General features: G+C 47.5%; 1 protein-coding gene across 1 annotated transcript in view; it reads right to left on the minus strand.

Annotated features, from left to right (window-relative positions):
* LOC146036812 (collagen alpha-1(V) chain-like) overlaps window positions 1–25,290 on the minus strand; it is a 108,931-nt gene that overhangs the window by 25,462 nt on the left and 58,179 nt on the right. The window contains exons 2-4 of the mRNA XM_083160685.1: window positions 18,739–18,906; window positions 13,772–13,985; window positions 10,949–11,111 (exon numbers count right to left, since the gene is read on the minus strand). Coding sequence (XP_083016811.1) covers window positions 10,949–11,111; window positions 13,772–13,985; window positions 18,739–18,906 — 545 coding nt within the window. The remainder of the gene's footprint in view (window positions 1–10,948; window positions 11,112–13,771; window positions 13,986–18,738; window positions 18,907–25,290) is intronic.

Below are 25,290 nucleotides of genomic sequence, written 5' to 3' on the forward strand. Positions count from 1 at the left end.
CGGCTCCTGATTGGCTGCCGGCCCGCGAGCTCTGATTGGCGGATGACCCAGTCACAAGGATGCACAGTGAGGGGTAGGAGAGATAAGCGATGCGCGTTCTCCTCCCCTCAGAAGGAAAAGGGATTTGAGGAACCGGCAGCGGGTGATGGGGACGGGGACAGACGGTGGGAGGCGGGCAGCAAGCGCGGAGCAGGAGCCGCACTTTAACAGGGGGAGAGCCGCATGCGGCTCTAGAGCCACAGGTTGGCCACCCCTGCTCTAGAGGGACGGGTAGACAGGAGAACACAATATTTAGATGTTTCATACAGGGTGCCTGCGTCCTCTTCTTATTACGTTTTCTATGCGTTTCCTTTTATAAGCAGCTTGGCTATAATATGACTCAACAGCAGCTATAGAGAACACAGAACACTGCCCCCTGTGGCCAAACAATCTCTTGCAGCCTAGGGAACAGGTCAGTGTTGCCCGACGGAACATGCGAGGGTATGTGTACGAGCGCACATCCCCTCACCTGCGGCCGAAGGGGAGAGAAATAATTCCATGGTCGCCGGCCATCCAATGATTTATCGTCAGTCTAAACAGATTTTTATTTCTTTATTTCCACCGTAAATCGCCAAAAAGGGGGCGGGCGCTGATGTCATATGACGGCAGCCGCCCACCCGGAGCAGGCAATGACCATCCTGCCTGCATCCCAAGGGGAATGTCCAGCGTTTTCATGGGTAGGCCCAAAAAACACTGGGCGTTCCCCTGCTCCAGGGCCCTGTCCGCACCCGCCCGCCCCTTCTGGAGCGAACGGCCGGTAAGTGTGAAAGTCGCCGATGCCGTCTGTTTCCTGGGTTTTTATGCGCAAACCCTCCACCATCGGACACAGGGGTCGAATTCAGACCCTATCTGAATCTGGCCCATAATGCTTTAAATTCTACCAAGAGTTAAGCCCTGCTGATATAGTGACTTATGTCGGCTCTGCCGTTGGGAAAACGATATAGTACATACACACAACGATATCGTTCAGCAACATCATCGGGCCCCAGCTATTCCTGACTATATAGATTGAGCTGCAGGCACAGACGATGGGAATGGAACACGCACTGCTGACTATACTGAATTACAGCATTGGAGAGGAGGGGCGGGCAGCGCTGTGTTACTGAGCCCCCTGCAGGGGACACTGCTCATCTATACAACGACGGTAAGAATATTTAGAATTTAGGATGGCTGAATCCTAGCAAATAGGTTACCCATCTCCAGTCACTAAATTATTTGTCAGGGGTTATTTATCACCCATACTAAACAGCACCAATAGAGGCGTTGCCCGTAGCAACCAGTTAGCGTCAACTAATCATTTTTTTTCTTAATAGCAGCAATAATTTAGATTTGGCTTGCTAAGCAGCGGTCGTTCGCTGCTTAGGGAGCAGGATAACGCGGCCTGCCAGGTCGCTCGCATCGGGATTCCCATTGTTTTTCTTGCCGCACCCACCAGTTTTCTGGGTGCACCCACCGGTTTTGGGTCCCCGTGACCCAGCACCCTGTCCGTCCCCCTCTGTGCAAGCGCCTCGGCGCCTGTGATAGACACCGTAGGCATTCGCACAACGGCCCTGCACATGCGTATATATTCACTGACACATATGCGCAGAGCCACACCATCGTTCCCCACAGCTAATTTAGCTGTGGGCCGAATGAAGCTGAATCACCCCCTAGGTGTTCCTCATAGGGGGAATTTACTATCACATGGGATGTTGCTAGGGGTAACCAATCAGAATCTACTTTTTATTTACCACCCTCTAGATCAGGCATGTCCAACCTGCGGCCCTCCAGATGTTGTGAAACTACACATGCCAGCATGCCTTGCCATAGTATTGCTATTTGGGAATGCTAAAACTATTGCAAGGCATGCTGGGATGTGTAGTTTCACAACAGCTGGAGGGCCGCAGGTTGGACATGCCTGCTCTAGATGATAATAGAATATTAATAAAAATAATAAGATAATAACTGAAGAAATAGGTGCAGCGTGTATGGTGTGGGGGCCCCCCTGGAACGGAGGGGCCTGTGTGCATCACACACATACACTGCACCCATTACAAGTATGATACTAGAAGCACCTTGTTCTATTTGGAAGGTCTGGTACATCTCGCCCTTACAAATGACCAACCAGCAGCCAGCAAGCAAAAGACATCTACATATCCGTTCTTCTCGCTGTCTATATACCTCCAGTAACTGTACCACTCAGGGGAACACGGCATAGAGTGATCTCTATATAACACACCTTTGGGTTCTATAATAGATTATAGCAGGCAGGTCCATACTGTGCCCCTCCAGCTGTTGTGATACTACACATCCCAGCATGCCTTGCCATAGTTTTAGCATTCCCTAATAGCAAAACTGTGGCAAGGCATGATGGGACTCGTAGTTTCTCAACAGCTGGAGGGCCGCAGGTTGGACATGTTTGGATTATAGGTCTACGGTTAAAGGTAAAATGAAGTGATAAAGGGAAGGTTCAGGGGCCAAATGTTCCGATGAACTTATATAGGCAGAGTTCCGAGCTTGTCTAAACAGAGTGCAATGAGCCTCCCCCAATATGTAAGGAGGAACATTCCTGCCAAATCGCTAATCCACTCCTAGAGTCCCTGTATTGGTTATTAATGTGAACAACGTTTTACCAACTCATAAAAATAAAGTCGGTCTGGTTTGTGTCTGGATTCCACCGTCGGAGCCGCGCGAGAAATTAACCACCGCACTTCCCAGGTTCCCATCGGCCAAAACAAATCAAATTAAAATACTTGTACTTGTTTGTACATTCTTCTGCGCTGAGTCATATCAGGGGAGAGAAAAATAATAATACACCATAACCCCCCCCCCCTTCCTCCCCCCACCCCACCCCTATCCTCTCGGCTTCTGGGGCTCCGGAGGAACCTGCTGTTCGCACACTTGTGTCAGTCTCCAATTAGCTGATTAGTTCTGTAGTCAGAAATCAATCCACAAAGTGTGTTGTATTCTTCCAACGTAGCTGAACTTCCCACTCAGGCATTCATGTAGTGAGCGGGGCCTCCTCGTACGGCCGGCCCTCTGTCTGTGCCCCCACAGTGGCAGCAGGCCAGGAGCTTCCCCAGCCCCCCTTCAGCAGAATAGGAAGGGGCTTCTCACAGTGGACTGAGACATTGCAACGATTGTCATACAGCTGTCCTGTGTGGGGGCACTGGCTAATACTGTATGTATGACTCAAGTTTCATGTGGGGCAGACTGGTGGGGGATCCGGTCGATAAGTCGAAAGTCAATGGCTCAACGTCATACGGTTGACATGGACAAAGTCGATGCAGGAAAATGTCTACATGGCGTTTGTTTGCAAAGCGAGTCTCGCAATGGGACGAGGTACACTCATTTGAAATGCATGTGATGAAATCTACTGACACAACATAAAAAACCCATGAAAAATTCATGTCAACCTATTCATACGTCGACAATTTCCACATCGACCTTTGGCTTGTGTCAATAATTTATCGACCTGGTGCATGTTAACCATTTTTTGTTGACCTAGACATCGTCAACCTTTTATACCATAACCGGCTGGTGGTGTACACATAATATAAGATGTATTTCCATAGCATCAGCATTCTCTATGTAGCACTCTGCAATTGGAGACACTGGGGCCAATTCAATTCTATTAGCGGTGGGAATGAGGGACCGGAACTATTGAATTTGCCACATCGCACCCGGCACAAAGTCCCCAATTCGCATTGTGGCACTGGTTTTGTCGGATTTCCCTCTGCAGCTAATTGAATAGCTCTGGGCACTCATCCCTGACACTAGCAATAATGCATTGAATTGTATGCCCCCATAGGCAGTAGTGAAGCCAGCGTATTGCAGACAAGAGGTGAGAAGGCCATATGGGAGAAATGGGTCTATGTGCTAGGAAAGAAATCAAGTGGAGAGCGAGAAAGAACGAGCCAATCAGTTCCAGGTTGCCAAGCAGGCTCCTCCCACTTGTGAAGCACATTAGCCAGTGTTAATTATAAACAAGTGTATTAACCCTGAGGTGTGGCTCAAAGGGTTGGCAGTGTACAGGCCAACAGCCAATAGGTTGACACTAAAAGGTCAACTTATCAAAAGGTCAACACAAGCAAAAGTTCAACAGGAAAAAGATTGACCATGAAAAGGTCGACATGAGTTTTTGCGTCATTGTCATCACCTGTCATGGTCCTCCAGTTAGTATAGCGCAGGGCTGGGCAATTGCGGCCCTCTAGATGTTGAGGATCTACACATCCCAGGATGCTTTGCATTAGTTTTGCTATGTGGCCATGCTGAAATTGATGCAAGGCATGCTGGGATGTGTAGTTCCTCAACATCTGGAGGGCCGCAATTGCCCAGCCCTGGTATAGGGCGTACACCTGCCATGCTCCAGACGCGGTGCCTCCCTCTGCTGCCGCTCTGCATGGCACACTTTACCGCTCCCAATCTTAGTCCGCGTGGATCATAAAACGTTACATAGTCCAAAGAACGATAATATTTTGAAAAGCTCATGTCAATCTTTTTATGCGTTCACCATTGACATTTGTCAATGTCGACCGAGTGCATGTTGACATTTCGGTGTCGTACTAGATACTGTCAACACGTCGTCGGTATACCAAATACAATTGTGTCCTGGAAAGACTTTGGCCAGTTGATAGCACGCAGCAAGACCACAGCCCAGAGCCTGACTGACAGCTCGGAACACTAACAGGAACCTGGGAGCCCGCTGCTGGAGATGACAGTTCCACCTGATCACCGTGTAACGTTCCTCACAGTGATACATTATACACCATAATCCTGCTGGTGGCCAGCCAGGAAACAGCCATAAAAGCTGGATCAGTCCCCCCCCCCCCCGCCTGTGAAACCTCCACTGACAAATTCTTGGGGTCTCCAACAGCTCAGTAGACAGACCGCACATTATTCAGCCTGACAAAAGCCACTGCCAGGGGTCACCTCTTATACGGCCGGTCTATGGGAGACTGCGACACTAAGAGGCTTCCATACAGAACTCAGACACACTTATACAGACACCACAACAATGTCACTGTTCCTCTGCGCACAACGGCTCTCTTTCACAGTCAGAATCTGATTGGTTGTTATGGGTAACATCAGTTAAGCTAAGGCCGCATTGCGGTTTAGGCAAGCTCCGATTGGTTAATCGATAATCGATCGGATTTCCAATTCAACTCTGAATCAGGGCCATTGTTGGCAATAGAGATTTTGGAGTTCCTACAGAAGCAGTGGGAGAGCCAGCGGCGCCTGGGGAAACACTTTAGTGGTCTGCACTGCAGACCAGAGGTCCCAGGATGTTGGCAACCTGTGCGCTGGGATGTACCACATGGATCGGCTTTCAGGGGTCCGCTTCTGGCTCAAACCACTCATGTGCGGAGAACACGCGCTGTCCGTGATTCAATTTTATGGAACATTGTATGATGAATAAAAATGTATTGCTTATTATACGTCTGGCAAATGGATTTATTGAGAGGATTTTATAGTGAAATTGACTAAATTGGTTCTATTAGAACCCAGGAAAAATAGAGCATTTTATCACCGGAGAAGTAAATGTTCTAGTCTATCTGTTACCTTCTAGAAAGTGCTAAATACAGAAGAAGTACAATGGGTTGCCATTGGCAACATCCCATCTTAGTAAATGAACCCCTATTTCTGTTTGTACAAAGCTTTTTTCACAAATAGAATAGTTACAGCCCATTGTGATGAATGGGGACATAAGGATCTGGAATCTTCCCATTTCGGGTATGGGTCATTAGGTGGACCCTATTTAGGTGCATTGGGTCGACCACTGAAGTTCGACAGGGCTTAGGGTTGACATGAGTTTTAACGCTGACAGAGACACAAGTTGACATAGACACCAAAACACATGAAAACTGTCGACCATGCCCATGTCGACATTAAGCTTGTGTCGATCTTCTTGTCAATGTCAAACTATGGTATGTCAACCATTCATGGTGCCAAACTAGTCACTGTCGACCATTAGTGGTCAACCTAGACTGTCGACATAGACATTGTCTGTGTCTTATACCATAACCACTACAAGACTAGGATCTGTCTTTTACCGCCCCCCTCCCCAACCCCTCGCTTACTGTACGGGAAATAGCTGAAAATATTGGGGAATGCGGCCATTGTGCAGAAGGTCGACACATGAAAAAGGTCAACATGAGTTTTTCACGTTTTTTTTTTAAAGGACTTTACCATCCCAGTGGATGTGGAATATATTAGTGTGCCGAGCATGGCACAAAGAAATGGGCCCAAAAAATGTTTCTGTCAACTTTTAGCTTGTGTCGACATTTTCACCATGTTGACCTAATGCATGTCGTCATTTTTTATGCGTTGACCTACTGCCTACAGGCCGACTTCAATCTTTTTCATTGCAGCACTGAGTAGGTCTCTGGTTACGTGGCGCCTGCGGTGACTGGGGCCCCATGTTGACATCATTCGATGGAGAGCCTGTTACGAGGGGTTTTGGACATCTTCGCGCGGGGGCGATGTGCACCTATACACCTCCATTTGCAACGCGGGTTTTCACTGGACAGTGCGGCAGTTTAATGGATCGCTGGCTACTGCAAATTCCCAGCCGTGCGCACAGGTCTGAATTACCTCCAAACGTGCACCTCGGGAACAAGCCCTTAATGTTGAAATATTCCCACATGGTTACCCCATAACCCTGGTGATATACGCAATAGACCACCAGCAGAGACTGACTGACGCTTGAGACTCTTGTAGAGACACAGTGAGCTTTATAATCATGCTGGGGCAATAAAACAGGGGCAAAGGTCATTACCCCGAGGCGACAGTATGTGTGTGACCCCGATGAGAGGACACCGCTGTATAGCTGAAGTCACAGAACAGGAGGATTCCCTTCTTCCCTGCACAGGTTCCAGGATTCTTTCTTCCCTTAGCATAAAACATCTTAATAATAGAGGGCATCATTATTCCATCTGCTCTGAGGAAATGACGGAGCACAATCAGTCAGACCGGCGTGTCCGGTGTTCTGCTCAGACCATCAGGGATCCCAGGAGCGGGATATGGATTACTAATGTCTGAATCTGAGTCAGGATTTCACCTGCACACTGGGGATGTCTGCTGTGGTCTGAGGATTTTCCTCTGGGTCTTGGCCATCTGCCCGGGCTGTCAGCAGAAGAAACATGTGTTCCCTGTGTCTCCGGGACAGCCGGGCCACTGACCAGCCTTATACCAATTACAGGGAGCAGCCGGGCCCCTGACCAACCTTATACCAATTACAGGGAGCAGCCGGGCCCCTGACCAACCTTATACCAATTACAGGGAGCAGCCGGGCCCCTGACCATCTTTATACCAATCACAGGGAGCAGCCGGGCCCCTGACCAACCTTATACCAATTACAGGGAGCAGCCGGGCCTCTGATCAGCTTTATTCAAATCAAAGGGAGCAGCCGGGCCCCTGACCAGCTTTATACCAATCCCAGGGAGCAGCCGGGCCCTAAACAGCTTTATACCAATCACAGGGAGCATTCGGGCCCCTGAACAGCTTTATACCAATCACAGGGAGCAGCCGGGCCCCTGACCAGCTTTATACCAATCCCAGGGAGCAGCCGGGCCCTAAACAGCTTTATACCAATCACAGGGAGCATTCGGGCCCCTGAACAGCTTTATACCAATCACAGGGAGCAGCTGGGCCCCTGATCAGCTTTATTCCAAATCACAGGGAGCAGCCGGGCCCCTGACCAGCTTTATACCAATCCCAGGGAGCAGCCGGGCCCCTGATCAGCTTTATACCAATCCCAGGGAGCAGCCGGGCCCCCGACCAGCTTTATACCAATCCTAGGGAGCAGCTGGGCCCCTGATCAGCTTTATACCAATCACAGGGAGCAGCCGGGTCCCCGACCAGCTTTATACCAATCACAGGGAGCAGCCGGGCCCCTGATCAGCTTTATACTAATCACAGGGAGCAGCCGGGCCCCCAACCAGCTTTATACCAATCACAGGGAGCAGCCGGGCCCCCGACCAGCTTTATACCAATCCCAGGGAGCAGCCGGGCCCCCGACCAGCTTTATACCAATCACAGGGAGCAGCGGGGCCCCTGATCAACTTTAGCAAGTGTCGAGCTACTCACTGTTGATCAATAGTGGTCGACCGTATAACCTCTATATTCCTTCTCCTTCCCTTATATATAATTCCCCCTACGTTATATACCTTATCTTACCCTTATATATATATATGGCGGTGACTTGTTCTGTATCACATGTGGAAGTGTGGCCCGGGGCCCCAGGATACAAGGCAGGAGCGCAGCTTTAAGACATTTTGTGTGTCGGGAAAGGGTGAACACGGATTGTACATGGAAGAACATCAACGCTCCGTATGTTCCCTGAAAGCTCCGGCTGTTAAAGGGACGTCGTCTCTAATGTCAACAAAACGTTTGGCTGTGTCAGTTTTTCCCTGTTTGATGAGAACCAGCAACACTGAGGCCCTGCTGGGATCTGCCAGACCTTGGCGAGAAGAACATGTTTTCCATTGTAGCGTGCCATGTTTCAGGCATTACCCCAGGCTGGTGCTCACTGCCAGCCATGTCTATAACCTCCATTCTGTGAGTATGGGCAGCCAATGGGGACCTGTAATATGGGTTATTGTCCGAATCAGAGCTAGATAAAGACCCCAATGCGGGCCCTAGGAAAAACGTGGGGACCCCTGACCCCGTAATTCAATCAAATAAAATATGAAAAAGGTCAGTGTAACCTGGAATCCTCAGTGTACACTGAGCCCTAGGCAGGAGCCTAGGTAACATAGTAGATAATCCCTAGACAGGAGCCAAGGTGACATAGCAGATTATCCCTAGGTTGTAGCCAAGGTAACATAGCGGTTTATCCCTAGGTTGGAGCCATTGTAACATAGCGGCTGATCCCTTGGCTGGAGCCTAGGTTACATAGCGGATGATCCCTTGGCAGAAGCCTAGGTGACATAGCGGTGATCCCTTGGCAGAAGCCTAGGTGACATAGCGGTGATCCCTTGGCAGAAGCCTAGGTGACATAGCGGTGATCCCTTGGCAGAAGCCTAGGTGACATAGCGGTGATCCCTTGGCAGAAGCCTAGGTGACATAGCGGTGATCCCTTGGCAGAAGCCTAGGTGACATAGCGGTGATCCCTTGGCAGAAGCCTAGGTGACATAGCGGTGATCCCTTGGCAGAAGCCTAGGTGACATAGCGGTTGATCAATTGGCAGAAGCCTAGGTGACATAGCGGTGATCCCTTGGCAGAAGCCTAGGTGACATAGCGGTGATCCCTTGGCAGAAGCCTAGGTGACATAGCAGTGATCCCTTGGCAGAAGCCTAGGTGACATAGCGGATGATCCAGCCTTGTAGAGTGGACAGACATATACTGTACAACCAACATTACAAACTACATTGCTACTGTAACTACACATTTTGGATTCTGTACAATTTTTGAAACTTTTTTCTGGTTTCAGTTGCACTGATTTTGTTTGTGTTGCTTGTAAGGCGCTGCAGACACCCTCTGGTCCCATATACATAAAGGATAATCACAGTAATGCTCCGCCTTTCAGTGACCTCATTAGCATACGGACACTCCATACGGTCACCAGAGGTCTGCCTTTGTCACGTCAGCCATGGTCTGCTCACACAGTACCGCCGACTCTATAGACCAATCAGCAACATGCTCTTTCCCTCCTCCCTGTTATACATAAGTGTTAGGTATCAGAAGGAAAAAGCTTGCTGCTTATTGGTGGAGGGATCGCCTTTGATTGATGGAGGAGGAGTTACAGCTCTTTAGGAGGATCAGTATGCTAATGAGGTCTGGCAGAGCATAAATTATGTAATGACTGGGGATTACTGAAAAGGGGAAAATAAACATCAGGGCCCATTTATCAACAGGTTTTAGCTATTTAAAACTCATTGCGTATGAATAGGCGCTCCAGCCAATCAGCTCCAACTGTCATATGTTTGAAAAATTTGTAGGAAGATGATTGGCTGGAGCACCAATTTTCACATACAATGAGTTGAAAATAGCTAAAATGGGTGTAAATTTCATACAGACTAAAGGTCCATACAGACTAAAGGTCCATACACACTGGGCGAATGGAATGGCCGGGAGGTTTCCGCAAATCGGATCCCCCCTCTCGGCCCCCCGGGGAAGGTGGGCAAGTCTCTCGCATCGCCCCCGCACCCCCTTTCCCGCGGGGGATGTGACAGGGCTAAAATGGTACGAATCACATAATTTTGCATAATTTTAGCCCCTCCCCCAAACCATACCTCCCAACTTTTGTAGCTCTGCATCCGGGACGCTGCTGCTGCGCGCCGGAGGCGCGTCAAAATTTTTGGGGGCGTGACCTAATTTGGGGGGCGTGGCCTATACTTGCAGCTCCCCCGCGAGGCCACGCCCCCATTTTGCCGCTATGGGGGCATGACCCAGAGGCTCTGTGAGCCTCTAGCCATGCCCCCAGCCCCCTGGCTGCGGGAATAGATGCTGTGCTGTGTTATTCCCCGCTGCTTAGCAGCTGACAGGGGGGACTCCCAACAGCCCCCCCACACCGCGGGACACTGCCGCCCGCGGGTGGGACAGCGGGACAGGCCCTGACAATCGGGACTGTCCCGCTAAAATCGGGACTGTTGGGAGGTATGCCCAAACCGCAGACCCACTGATTGCCGCTTTTGTTATGGGGGCGGGGCTTGGTGACGTTAGCCTTGTCCCGTCCCCCCTGATTCGCAGTGTCTGGCCTCCTCTCAGGCCTTGTCCTGGAGAGGAGTGAAAAAATGTAGGCAAGCATGACATAAATATGACCACAAAATGTAACACACGCAGTATACAGCCTTGTTTTCCGCAGCCCCCAGTTCTGCGCGGTAATAGGAGGTAGGAAATCGCACTCTTCCCCCCAGTAGGATCTGTGTCTGTTATACCACCAGCCAAAATCTGAGGCCTGGAAAGTGCGCACAGGGCAACTTCTTACCTCAAACACTTCCTCATCCAGAATTCGGGTTCCAAACACGATGATGCCATTGGTGTCTATGATGGCTCCAGCGCTGCGGTCCAGTGGTCTCTGTGCTCGCTTCTTGCAGTCCAGGACCAGTGTGACTTGTTTCTTGTGTACGCTGATTGCTATCCGGTGCCACCTGGAGAAGACGGAAAAGGCTCAGGGTCAGATAACTCAGTAGATGCCTGCATTAGATAGTACTATATAGTTTGTTATACATATTCTGTAGTTGGCAGTACTATGAGGGTTATTTTGGTTCACTCTTTCTGACAAAATCCTTCTTAGATGGACAAAACCATGTGCACTGCAGGTGGGGCAGATGTAAAATGTGCAGAGAGAATTAGATTTGGGTGAGTTATTTTGTTTCTGTGCAGGGAAAATACTGGCTGCTTTATTTTTACACTGCAATATAGATCTCACTTTGAAGTAAAACATACCTCCCAACTTTTGATTTGACGAAATAGGGACACTCGCGCGGCGAAGCCGCGCGAGCGCCCGAAAAAGGGGCGGGGCGTATGCAAATGAGGGCGCGGCTTATGCTAATTAGCCGCGACCTCATTTTCATACGAGAATAGACGCTGTGCGCATGCGCACAGCGTCTATTCTACTAGTTTGGGGGGTCTCCCAACTGTCACCCCCCCGCAGCGGGACAATGCCTGCCGCGGGTGGGACAGCGGGACAGTACCCGAAAATCGGGACTGTCCCTCTAAAATCGTGACAGTTGGGAGGTATGAGTAAAACCCCACCCAAATCTAACTCTCTCTGCACATGTTACATCTATCCCACCTGCAGTGCACATGGTTTTGTCCCTCTAAGAAGGAACTGGTCAGAAAGATTGAACCAAAATAACCCCCTATGTGGTGCATTATGCAGGAAGCCGTCCATTTCATCAGCTAAGAAACATACCTCCACGGTAACGGCAGGATGTAGTTGTGGTGGTTTTTGGTTGACTTCCACATAAATTGGGGCCTATCCAATAAGGTGTGCATCAATAGTTGTTTAATGCACAGTCAGCCATATGCAATGTCAGAGAAGTGCATACAAAAGTTGGGTGACCTTCCTGGACTCCCCCCAAATATTACAAATCCATTTGCGGAATCATACAGAAAGGTAAGCGGTCAAAGGGAAAGTACTGGAGGTATTTAAACCGTGTTAAATGGCTCATTTGTGCATAAAGAAAACTTGAAAAATGATTACAAAAAAATAAAAAAAACAGTTGGAAAAAGATACTTTTGGGGTCCTTGGAAAATATTACAAACAATTTCTTTAATATGCATAAAATATGAGGTGCATTAAGCAATAAAGATAGTTGTTTGGGGGTAATTTGAAACATTTATTTTATAAAACCCCCAAAAATGACATGTCATTATTGGACTTTTTAAGCAAACGGGAACCTTCAAATTGTCTAATTCAGGGATGTCCAAACTTTTTGCGACGAGGGCCAGATTTGGTGAGGTGAAAATGTGTGGGGGCCGACCATTCAGCCTGACATTCTTTGAATCATTAATCACATCAGAATGGTCCCCCAGCGTGCCCCCATTCACTGTATGCCGCAATTGGCCCCCGGGGCCTGACTTTGGACATGCCTGGCCTAATTAGTCATTATTAGGAGTGTTTAAGGGGTCACAACATTTTCACCATAAAATAAGGACACCAAAAGGTCGACATTGACAAAATTTCGACAGGAACTAGATCAACACTGGGAAAAAAAGGTAGACAAGGACTAGGTCGACATGAACAAAATATCGACACAAGCAAAAGGTCAACATTAAAAAGGTCCACTCATGAAAAGGTCGACATTTTTTTAAGTTTTTTTGGGGTCGATGTTGACGCCTGAGCGCCTGTACCCACCATTAATGTAGCGCATAACCTCGAATGGCTCGTCCGGATCTCTTATACCCAAATCCGCCGCAGTGATTATAAAGTAGTGTTTATATAAAAGGATGCAAGTGTCCGTACATCACTTTTATAGGGCTGTAAATGCTCTGTACGTGCATAATATGTATTACTAAGCAAAAGAACTTTCCATAACCTGAGTCAGCGCAATGATGATCTGTATCCTCCCTCTCCGTGCCGCAGAAAGCAGGGGAAGGGGGCTCAGATCGGTATCATTTTCATCTTAATTGTACGGTGGTAGAAGAGAACCGGCAAGGACCCGAGAACCTGCGGTGTAATTACCGTCCGGACAATCACTTATCAGCTGAAATTCTAGCTGCTAATGATGTTTAGGACCTTGCAGCGCCGCACAGGAGCTACATTGTAGATGCTTTCAGGGGTAATGAGACTAATATACTATTGGAATGCGCCGCCTGGGGACAGTGATATTTTCTGTGCCAGCACAAAAATCGGCGATCACTCCAGCTGAGTCCAGAGGTGACACAGTTTACTAATTAAAGAGCAAGAAAATCCTTTATTGGTCATTAATATCTTTCAAAGGCTGCCTAATTATTAACTGAAATAAGGGTTTATGTTAATGAAAGTCACATTTTACCTGTCTTTTACTGTCCGTCCTAGAGGAAGGAAGTTAAGCTCTCTTAATAACAATTAGACCTCAGGAGGTATACATCTTCATGATGCTGCATGGGCTTGCAGTCTCCTAGGTAACAGAAATGTTCTACACCGATTTGTTGAGAACACTCATTGGATATTTGAGCTTTTTGACCTTAGGATGTTTTGGTGTAAATGTCAGGCTGTGGGGTATGTTTTTAGCAGTCTGAAAAAGTGGCTAATAACTCATCTGTTCCTGCCCTCAGCAGAGCGTCCGTACAGGGTAATAGTTGCCCATGATATGTCACTTACTTGCCATCGGAAAAGTTAATGCCACTGAAGAGCGGGTAATCCTCGGGGCCGGGTTTTCCCAGATGATCTTCGTATAAAAACACGGGCGACCTGCCGAGATCCACTCCGATCTGCTGGATGCCCTGCTCGTTGTAAATGGACATCAGGAATGACTGGCTTCCCTTCTTGGGTTTCACAGTTATCAAAATGGAAAAGTCTTCTGGAAATGGGGTATCTGTGCGGGAGAGAGAGAGAGAGAGAAGATAACAGTCACTGATGTGCCACCCTGTCATACGGGGAACGTCTGTGCCACCCTGTCATACGGGGGCGTCTGTGCCACCCTGTCATACGGGGAACGTCTGTGCCACCCTGTCATACGGGGGGTGTCTGTGCCAACCTGTGATACAGGGGGTGTCTGTGCCACACTGTGATACAGGGGGCGTCTGTGCCACCCTGTCATACGGGGGTGTCTGTGTCACCCTGTGATACAGGGGGCATCTTTGCCACACTGTGATACAGGGGGCATCTGTGCCACACTGTGATACACTCGGTACCTGTCCCACACAGTTATATATGGGGTATCTGAGGTAACAGAGACCAATGTGCCTTTATCCCTGTGTGTGCCCATCTCTGCCCAGACATGCTGCCATCTTGGTGGCTGGTTAAGCAGTTGGCCACAAATCACAGCGTCCCCGGGCACAAATGCCCGCAGAGCCACATGTGATTGGGATCGAGCAGGTGTTATTTGGGGCATATGATAAATGGTATGGTTATAGTCACGGCTCCTTGCCATATATCTTCTGCCAGCTGAATACCGTACAGAGGTCATATTATCTTAGTCTTTTACAAGGACTCTCTTCCCCAATCTCTCTCCCACTTCAGATTCCAGTGTCAGTCCTATGCCCGGAATCCTGTCCTTAGCCTGCTATGTCACACTGCTCACTGCCAGTTGGCACAGTGGTAAGCATTGATAAATCACAGCACTGAGGTGTGGGGTATGTTTCCCACCAAGGCTGCATCTGTGTGGAGTGTGCCTGTTCTCTCAATGCTTGCTTGGGTATTCTCCAGGTACTCCGGGTTTCCTCCCACAGTATACAGTAAAACACATACTGGTAGATTAATTGGATTTTGACAAACCATTATCGCAGGTGTGTGTGGTAGGGAATATAGATTGTAAATTCCACTGGGACAGGGATTAATGTGACTGACTGAGATGTTCTCTGTACAGCGCTTTGGAATATGCATGCTCTATATACTATTAATAAATAAAATTCAGGCCAAATGCAGCTTTCCACCGCACGGTTTAAATAACATTCCGTGTTCATACAGTATGACCCCTTCTATAGTCTATATGAATGGACCTGCATAGGGGGTCCGGCTTCATTCCTCAGTGACTTATGGAATGTCATGAGGAGTCTGGTTAGGGAGACGATGGAACAGATGATTATACAAGCGGTGTCATTGCTCAGGAATTCCGGACTATCCTCCCTTGTTACCTCTGTAGGGAGCTTTTCTTTGTTTGACATTCCTTTATGACACGAGACATCCCTGATCAGTAGGTTACAATGTTTCATAGAAACATTCATCTGCACTGTGCCATATTAATGGGCAAGTCTCGCACCTTGGGCCTGATACAGGGTGGATCCAACTTGATTGTGGATGTGCAGATCGGGGAAATTGCGAGTGGATTGCGAATAGCGTTCCATTTACAATTCACTTGCAGATTTGCATGGGGCGGGTTTTCTTGCTGTATGGGCGGCGGCTATCTACTTGCAGTCACGCTGTGTGGATTCGTAGGATAAATCCCTGGTGTGTGGATAAATCCCCGATGTGTGGATACCTAGGATAAATCCCTGGTGTGTGGATACGTAGGATAAATCCCCGGTATGTGGATACCTAGGATAAATCCCCGGTGTGTGGATAAGTAGGATAAATCCCCGCTGTGTGGATACGTAGGATAAATCCCCGGTGTGTGGATAAATCCCCGATGTGTGGATACCTAGGATAAATCCCTGGTATGTGGATACGTAGAAAAAATCCCCGGTGTGTGGATACCTAGGATAAATCCCCGGTGTGTGGATACGTAGGATAAATCCCCGATGTGTGGATACATAGGATAAATCCCCGGTATGTGGATACCTAGGATAAATCCCCGGTGTGTGGATACGTAGGATAAATCCCCGCTGTGTGGATACTTAGGATAAATCCCCGCTGTGTGGATACTTAGGATAAATCCCCACTGTGTGGACACGTAGGATAAATCCCTGCTGTGTGGATACGTAGGATAAATCCCTGCTGTGTGGACACGTAGGATAAATCCCCGCTGTGTGGACACGTAGGATAAATCCCCACTGTGTGGACACGTAGGATAAATCCCCGCTGTGTGGATACTTAGGATAAATCACCGCTGTGTGGACATGTAGGATAAATCCCCGCTGTGTGGATACGTAGGATAAATCCCCACTGTGTGGACACGTAGGATAAATCCCCGCTGTGTGGACACGTAGGATAAATCCCCGCTGTGTGGATACGTAGGATAAATCCCCGCTGTGTGGACACGTAGGATAAATCCCCGGTGTGTGGATACGTAGGATAAATCCCCGGTGTGTGGATACATAGGATAAATCCCCGCTGTTTGGATACTTAGGATAAATCCCCGCTGTGTGGACATGTAGGATAAATCCCCGATGTGAACGCTTCAAATCCGATGTTCTCAAGGTCGTTTGATCGCTCTGAAATTAGTCAAAGTGGTCGGAGGGACTGTGGAGTCGAAGTGTGTTCTATACGCTACTATAATATTAGAGGCCTGGGGATGAGGACTGGAACACAGGCTGTAACCCAAACATTCAGCTTCTGTATGATGGCTGTCAGGGGAGCAAATCCTGGTTTACTGGTCTGGTGACCCCCTGGTATAACTGAATGCAGATTATAAGGAATGATAGGTATGTACGAGGATTCTGCTAGAACCCCGTGTGCCAACCTCACATTCATTTTCCTACATGTGGTGGCAAGTGTAATTGCAGGAAAGCTGCTCAGCCAGCACAATTTCCCCGGGGTTGCGTCAGTCTGAGAAACGCAGGGCGACACCAATCACATGTTCTGCATCAGAACAGCAGAGGGTGGATATGGGATTACAGACACTGGAAACCCACAAAGAGGATGGAGCTGGCCCAGTAAGTGGGAACATGTCCCCACCATGTGGGGTTAATGTCTCTGGTGCCGCTACCGGTGGGCCAAAATCTCAAAAAGAGAAGTTCCATTGGTTAAAAATAAATATTTTATTTAGTAATATTTTTAAATGAATCTGGGTCAAAATGATGTCATTGCATTTGCATGATGACCTCACAGCAGTTGTGGAGCGTGCGTATTAGCTCCCTCTGCTGGGCACATTTGGTGTGACGCGTGTCATAGCAGCGGGACAGTTAGAGAGACGTGAGGTACACAGCATGGACGGATCTAGACTGTTCTTTTAGGGGAAGAGGGGGGTGGGGTTGATTTCATATTTAAAATTGTGACTCCTCCTATTTTCCTGTTCTGGCACTACCTCTTTCTGGCCTTAAGCCCTCCCCTTTATTGGGTGATCACAATGATTATTTAAATTTATGTATAGTTCATTATGAGCAGCAGAACGATAATAGGAAATCACAGAACTGGCCTTAACCTCTTCAGTGCAGGGCAGGATGCCGAAATAATTCATTACGGATGGGCTGTATTAGAGGGGGTTATTGCCCCAACTGCCCCCTCCCCCAGATCCGCCACTGATACACAGTCCATGCATTTACTACATAGCGTATATATCACCAACATGTGGACCTTTTGGTGTTGACCTAGTGACTGTCTATCTAGACATTGTGTGTGAGAATCGCTAACATGTTCTATTTTCAGATTTTTTCCATTATTTCCAGTCAAAAGTCATCAAATGTGCTTTTCCATACCCACGGCCCAACAATGCAGGTTTTCCAGATCTTCTTTGGGGATTTTGTGAGTGAGGCTGGCAGTTGTGAGCTGGTTGGCTGGAACTTCGAAGTCTGGTTACTAAGCTTTGAAGAGAGATAAAGCGAACAGAGATAAACAACAACCAGCCCCTAATTGTCATTTTTAAACACCGCCTGTAACATGGTAGTTAGAAGCTTATAGGTTGTTACTTTATCTCTCTCCACTTTATCTCCCCCCCCCCCCCCCCCCCGGATTTTATCTCCCCTCGGATAAGTAGGATAAATCCCCAGTGTGTAGATACGTAGGATAAATCCCTAGTGTGTAGATACGTAGGATAAATCCCCAGTGTGTAGATACGTAGGATAAATCCACGGTGTTTGGATACTCTACGTAGGATAAATCCCCGGAGTGTGGATACTGTACGTAGGATAAATCCCCGGTGTGTGGATACGTAGGATAAATCCCAAATGTGTGGATATGTACAATAAATCCCCTGTGTGTGGATACGTAGAATAAATCCCCGGTGTGTGGACACGTAGGATAAATCCCAGGTGTGTGGCTAAGTAGGATAAATCCCCAGTCTGTGGCTACGTAGGATAAATCCCCGGTGTGTGGATGCCTAGGATAAATCCCCAGTCTGTGGCTACGTAGGATGAATCCCCGGTGTGTGGATGCCTAGGATAAATCCCCGGTGTGGGGCTACGTAGGATAAATCCCCAGTCTGTGGCTACGTAGGATGAATCCCCGGTGTGTGGATGCCTAGGATAAATCCCCGGTGTGTGGCTACGTAGGATAAATCCCCAGTCTGTGGCTACGTAGGGTAAATCCCTGGTGTGTGGATGCATAGGATAAATCCCCGGTGTGTGGCTACATAGGATAAATCCCCAGTCTGTGGCTACGTAGGATAAATCCCCGGTGTGTGGATGCCTAGGATAAATCCCTGCAGCAAGGTGAGGGTTATAGGATCACACATACTGCATAATCCCCTGCCCAGCGCACAGACCTGGGTCAGGACTTCACGCACCATCGCTGGCAGGAGAACGCCATCTTACCTGGGAACAGCTGCTTGGTCGGTGCGCTGAGCTGCGCGTGCTTGGACACCCGGTACGCTACATCTGGTCCCTTGGATGATTTCCTCATTGCACAGAACCCTGTTGTTTTTCTTACTCCATCGGGTAAATTTTTAAAATCTAATACCTTGAGAACATCTGCTGGTTGACCTGTCGGGAGAGGAGGACATAGAGGGTGATTAGATAGATGTACAGTATATAGCGGATGAGAACACCAGCACATATATAGTCCTACAGCATAGATAGGACATGTGACCATAGCTGGGGTATATCGTCTTCTCGGGGGCAGAGCTGCTGGCGCCAATCTCCGGATAACAAAACAAGAATAGTGTCTGTTTAGGGTTACAACATCTCCGCCTGCTGCTGCTGCTACTCCTCTCTGGCCTCATAAAGGACGAGGCATGAGGATTATGTAACCTGTACCAGTGTCGGTGCCTCACATCCCACGCTATGTATATCCCACGTGCCCAGCCCTGTCTGCTGAATTCCTTACAGATATCAGCGCTCAGGGGACGTCAGTGTCCTCCATAGAGGCAGAGAGACCCCAGGTGACATCTGTTCCCCATGCCTAGTCTGAGGAGGAAGGTGACAAACACCAGACGTCTGTGTAACCTGTCTGTCTCTGTGACATACTGCAGGACATATAGGGTCACCTCTAACTATAAAGAAGTGATTTACCATAGAAAATCACCTGAGACCTTATATGCCTATCCAACTGGAAGACGGACGCGATTATAGATGGGTACTAACACGTGAGACACATTTCACAGTATAGTGTAGGGGTCTGTGCATATTCCAGTACAGCGCAGTGGTCTGTGCATATTCCAGTATAGCGCAGTGGCCTGTACATATTACAGTACAGCGCAGTGGCCTGTACATATTACAGTACAGTGTAGTGTCCTGTAGATATTACAGTATAGTGTAGTGGCCTGTACATATTACAGTATAGTGTCCTGTACATATTACAGTATAGCGTAGTGGCCTGTACATATTACAGTACAGCGCAGTGGCCTGTACATATTACAGTATAGTGTAGTGGCCTGTAGATATTACAGTATAGTGTAGTGGCCTGTACATATTACATTATAGTGTAGTGGCCTGTACATATTACAGTACATCGCAGTGTCCTGTACATATTACAGTATAGTGTAGTGGCCTGTACATATTACAGTATAGTGGCCTGTACATATTGCAATACAGAGGTCTGTACATATTACTTTATATTGTATTATAGTACAGTGACGTGTACATATTACAGTATAGCTTAGTGACTTGTACATATTACATTATAGCACTTTTGCCTGTGCATATTACAGTACAGCACAGTAGTTTGCATAAATGACAGTATATCACAGCAGTCTGTACATTTTACAGTATAGCGCAGTGGTCCATACATATTATAGTGCAGTGGTCTGTACATTTTACAGTATAGCGCAGTGGTCCATACATATTACAGTGCAGTGGTCTGTACATATTACAGTATAGCGCAGTGGTGGTCCATACATATTACAGTGCAGTGGTAGTAGTAGTAGTACGTTTATTTATAAGGCGCTGCAAAGTGTCCGCAGCGCCGTACATAGCAAACAAAAAAAACAAATTACAAGGTAACGTACAGGGTGTGTTGAAAAATACAGTATAAATAGGGGTATAGCTGGTAAAACTAAAATCAGCATCAGTTTAGAAGTAGGTGTGGAAATTGTCGAGGAGACTGAAGATGAAGTAGAGGAAGGTAAGAACAGGACAGGAGCACAGGTCAGGTAATGAGGTAGGGTGAGTACGTGAAGAAGGAGGACCCTACTCATAAGAGTTAACATACTAAAAATAGGTGGGTGGACGAACGAAATACAATAGTATAAGTAGGAACGGAGGGGAACGGAGGCAGGATAGGAGGATCAAAAGAGGTTAGGAGGAGGGATAGGCTAGTCGAAAAAAGTGGGTTTTGAGGGAGCGCTTGAAGGAGGTAAGGGAATCAGATAGCCTGATGGGTGGCGGGAGGTTGTTCCAGTGCAGGGGGGCAGCGCGAGAGAAGTCTTGGACACGGGAGTAGGAGGAGGTGATTAGGTGAGAGGTCAGTCGGCGGTCAGCGATGGAGCGAAGAGGACGGGAGGGAGTGTGGATAGAGATCAGTGAAGAGAGGTAGGGAGCTGTGGAGGAGGAGAGTGGTCTGTACATATTACAGTATAGTGCAGTGGTCCATACATATTACAGTGCAGTGGTCTGAACATATTACAGTATAGAGCAGTGGTCCATACATACAGTATTACAGTGCAGTGGTCTGTACATATTACAGTATAGAGCAGTGGTCCATACATATTACAGTGTAGTGTTCAGTACATATTACAGTAAAACGCAGTGGCCTGCACATATTACAGTACAATGGTTTGTGCATTACAGTATAGTACAGCAATCTCTATTATTACAGTACAGTGCAGCATTCTGTACATATTACAGCATACCACAGTAGTCTCTATGTATTAAAGTACAGTGGCCTGTACATATTACAGTACTAGGCAGTAGGATGTACAAACTACAGTGTGATATTGGATCATGGTAGTGTTTGGTGCCCTCGCTGTATATGGGTGATTTGTATCATGGCACTGTGTGATACCCCCCGCTGTATATGGGTCATCACAGCACTGTATGATGCCACCATGTGTATGAGCGATATTGGATCACAGCACTGTATGATGCCACCATGTGTATGAGTGATATTGGATCACAGCACTGTATGGTGCCCCCGCTGTGTATGGGTGATGGCTAACACAAGCTCATTCAGCTGCTGGCGGCTGGGTACCCAGGACACTGCTGCAGCCTCTGAGATGGAAGCGGCTGATTGATGCTCACATCCAGCGCCGTTGTCTGACTGCCGGAGATGAAGAGTGTACCGCAGACATATATAACGCAGCGAGACGCCGGCTACTGAGCAGTAGATTAATACATCTCAGGCGCTAAAAAGCTTTCTGTGACTTCCTCAATTTGTTACAATCCACCATGCGGAACAATGGCACAGATTGCCACATCCATCAACAAACAACGGGTATTAAAGCCACAACATCTCTCTTAATTATCTGTAAAATAACGGAACGTCGGATTCAATATTACTGCAGGTTATTCTGCTTTGTGTCCTTTATTCTCCTCTTGTTACCTTACACTGAGCTTTTATCATCCAATCCCCAAAACAACATGAACAGACACCTGTCCTGGAACGTTGGACAAGAGGGACATGAGGATAATAGCAGGAGGCACCCGAGGACAACGCTAGCTCTACACAGGTTGCTGAACCACTCTAGGGCCCATCTTATGTTACATCCACTGCAGATAGAAGTCAGGTCTCGGTCTGCACACCACTGATTGGTCCCCGAGATCTACAAAAAGTCCATGTTTTCCAGACCATCATTACTAACTGTCACAATTCTCAGACCCCCTAGGTGGTGTACATGTGCAGCCATTACTAACTGTCACAAATCTCAGACCACCTAGCTGGTGCACAGATGTAATCATTACTTACAGTCACATTTAGCAAACCAACTAGCTGGTGTACATGTGCAGCCAATACTGACTGTTACATTCACCAGACTACCTAGCTAGTGTATAGGTGCAGTTATTACTAACTGTCACAAATCTAAGAACACCTTGCTGGTGCACAGGTGTAATCATTACTAACTGTCACTTTTCACAGGCCACCTAGCTGGTGTACACGTGCAGCCATTACTAACTGTCACCTTCCCCAAACTACCTAGCTGGTGTATAGGTGCAGTTATTACTAACTGTCACAATTTTAAGAACACCTTGCTGGTGCACAGGTGTAATCATTACTAACTGTCACTTTTCCCAGACCACCTAGCTGGTGTACATGTGCAGCCATTACTAACTGTCACCTTCCCCAAACTACCTGGCTGGTTTATAGGTGCAGTTATTACTAACTGTCACATTTCCCAGACCCCCTAGCTGGTGCACAGGTGTAATCATTACTAACTGTCACATTTCCCAAACCACCTAGCTGGTGCACAGGTGCAGTCAATACTAATGGTCACATACTTCAGACTACCTAGTTGGTGTAAAGGTGCAGTTATTACGGTCACATCTCCCAAACCAACTAGCCAGTGCACAGGTGCAGTCATTAATAACTGCCACATTTCCAGACCACTAAGCTGGTGCACAGGTGTAGTCATTACTAACTGCCACATTTCAACTGCCACATTTCCCAGACCACTTAGTTAATGCAAAGGTGCAGTCATTACTGTCACGTTTCAAAGATCACCTAGCTGGTACGCAGGTGCAGTCATTACTATATATCACCGTCACATTTCCCAGACCACCCAGCCGATGCACAGGTGCAGTCTTCACTAAAATGTCACATTTTCAAATCTGTGCTGCATTCATTCCTAACTGACACATTCTACAGATCCACAGGTGGCCTGGATAACATGGACTGTTGGTAGACCTCAGGGACCGGTTTGGCCACCCATGTTCGAAAGTGTCTCATTATTAAACGGGGTCATACACTAGTGCGATATGGGCCCTTTTCATGACGATTGTGATGCATTGGGTGGAGAAATCAGATGAAAAGTGTCAAATCACATGTGTTTAACCTCCGATTCCAATAGGAGCAGGAGATCACAAGGGCTTCAATTAAGATCATTCGGATCTGGCAGCCTTGTGTGGGATCGCATACAATAAATCGTATGCAAAAGGACCACACACTATTTATCGTATGTGATGCTGCCGTCCGGGAAGCTACCGGGGGTTCAAGTGAGATCAGACTTTGGGCCTTACTCTGGTTCACTCTCAGAGGCATATTCCTTCTCAAATGGACAAAACCATGTGCACTGCAGGTGGGCAGATGTAATTTGTGCAGAGAGAATTAGATTTGGGTGGGGTTTTACTTCAAAGTGAGATCTATATTGCAGTATAAAAATAAAGCAGTCAGTGTTTTCCCTGCACAGAAACAAAATAACTCACCCAAAACTATTTCTCTCTGCACATTTTACATCTGCCCCACCTGCAGTGCACATGGTTTTGTCCATTAGAGAAGGAATTTGCCTCTGAGTGTAAACCAGAATGAGGCCCTTAATCTCCATCCAAAGGCTCAGTAAATAGAATTCTAAATTCGGCACGGGAATTTTGCAAGCAAAAACCTATTAATAAAACCACTATGATATTTCCTGTTAAATGGCGCTGTCAGTCGCTAGGGCCCAGATACACGAGCATCCTGCTGTCCCTGTGACACTACACAGGAACATTTTCCCCATATAACAGACGAGCGGATACACATCCAAACGCTCCAGCTCAGAACCTTCCCGGAAATTCTAACTTTTAAACCTTAATTCTGGAAGCTGATAAATGTCCTGCGAGTTCCCTGATATAACACAGCTGTGACTCGCTCTTGTTAGGCCCTAAATATAAAGCTTTGATCTTGAAGGAGGATGAGCGCCAGGAACAGAGGATGGGGGAGGATGACGGGGATAGAGACCGCTGTCCGTTACACACACACACACACAGCAGGGGTATACAGGACTTTATGGACCACTTTCTGCAAGAAATCCCAGCGGGAGGGTCAGGGGGAAAACTCAATTGACCCTAGGCCCTCCTCTCCAGAAATGACATCACCATGACACTGTGCCCTGCTGCACAATGCGTGTCATCATGCAGTGGGGCCGCTGAGGTTATGATGACATCTACAATGAATTGCTCCTGCCTGTTTCAATTAGGTTGGAGTTGGGGAGAACGCCATGAAATCTGGGACTGAAAGGCCAGTGTGAGGGGAGGCAGCCATTTTGTGGGCAGAAACAAAATTGCAGACAAACAATGTCAACAGCTGCCAATGGCATCACTGGATTCTGAGGCACTGCACATTGGTTCCATCAAACATGGCTGCCGCGTCTACTTAGCAGCACCAGGCCTCTCTGTTCTTTATGGAGTCCTGAAGGCCGGATGTACAGTATGGAGTCCTGTGGCTGGTTCACCACATAAGTAATACAATACACCCATAAGTAATACAATACAAATGAGGTAATTATTTACATTTTTATTAATATTAATATTAATCCCATTCAAATCGATTCATTTCACATTATGCTAAAGGTCAAGGGGGTAAATTTACTAAAGAAAAATGAAACGTGGGGATGTTGCCCATGGCAACCAATCAGATTCTGTGCATAATTTCTCTATTGCATCCTAGAAAATTACAGACAGAATCTGATTGGTCGCTCTGGGAAACTACCTTTTTTGTCAGTTCTGGAAGCTATAAAAAATTTACCACAAGGTGTAAATTTCAGGGTCATGTGTGAAGATCACATTGGGGTTCTATGATGGGCACTTGTTCTTCTCCATCCCAGATTTCAATAACGGAACATCTAAACCAGGCATGGGAAAACTATGGCCCTTCAGCTGTTGTGAAACTACAAGTCCCATCATGCCATCGTTTTGCTATTAGGTTATGCTAAATCTATGACAAGGCATGCTGGGATGTGTAGTTTCACAACAGCTGGAGGGCCACAGTTTGTCCATAACTGATCTATCCTGCCTACAGGA

Source organism: Crinia signifera, chromosome 9 (assembly GCF_055691185.1).
Source record: "Crinia signifera chromosome 9, ASM5569118v1, whole genome shotgun sequence".
NCBI classification, from domain to species: domain Eukaryota; kingdom Metazoa; phylum Chordata; class Amphibia; order Anura; family Myobatrachidae; genus Crinia; species Crinia signifera.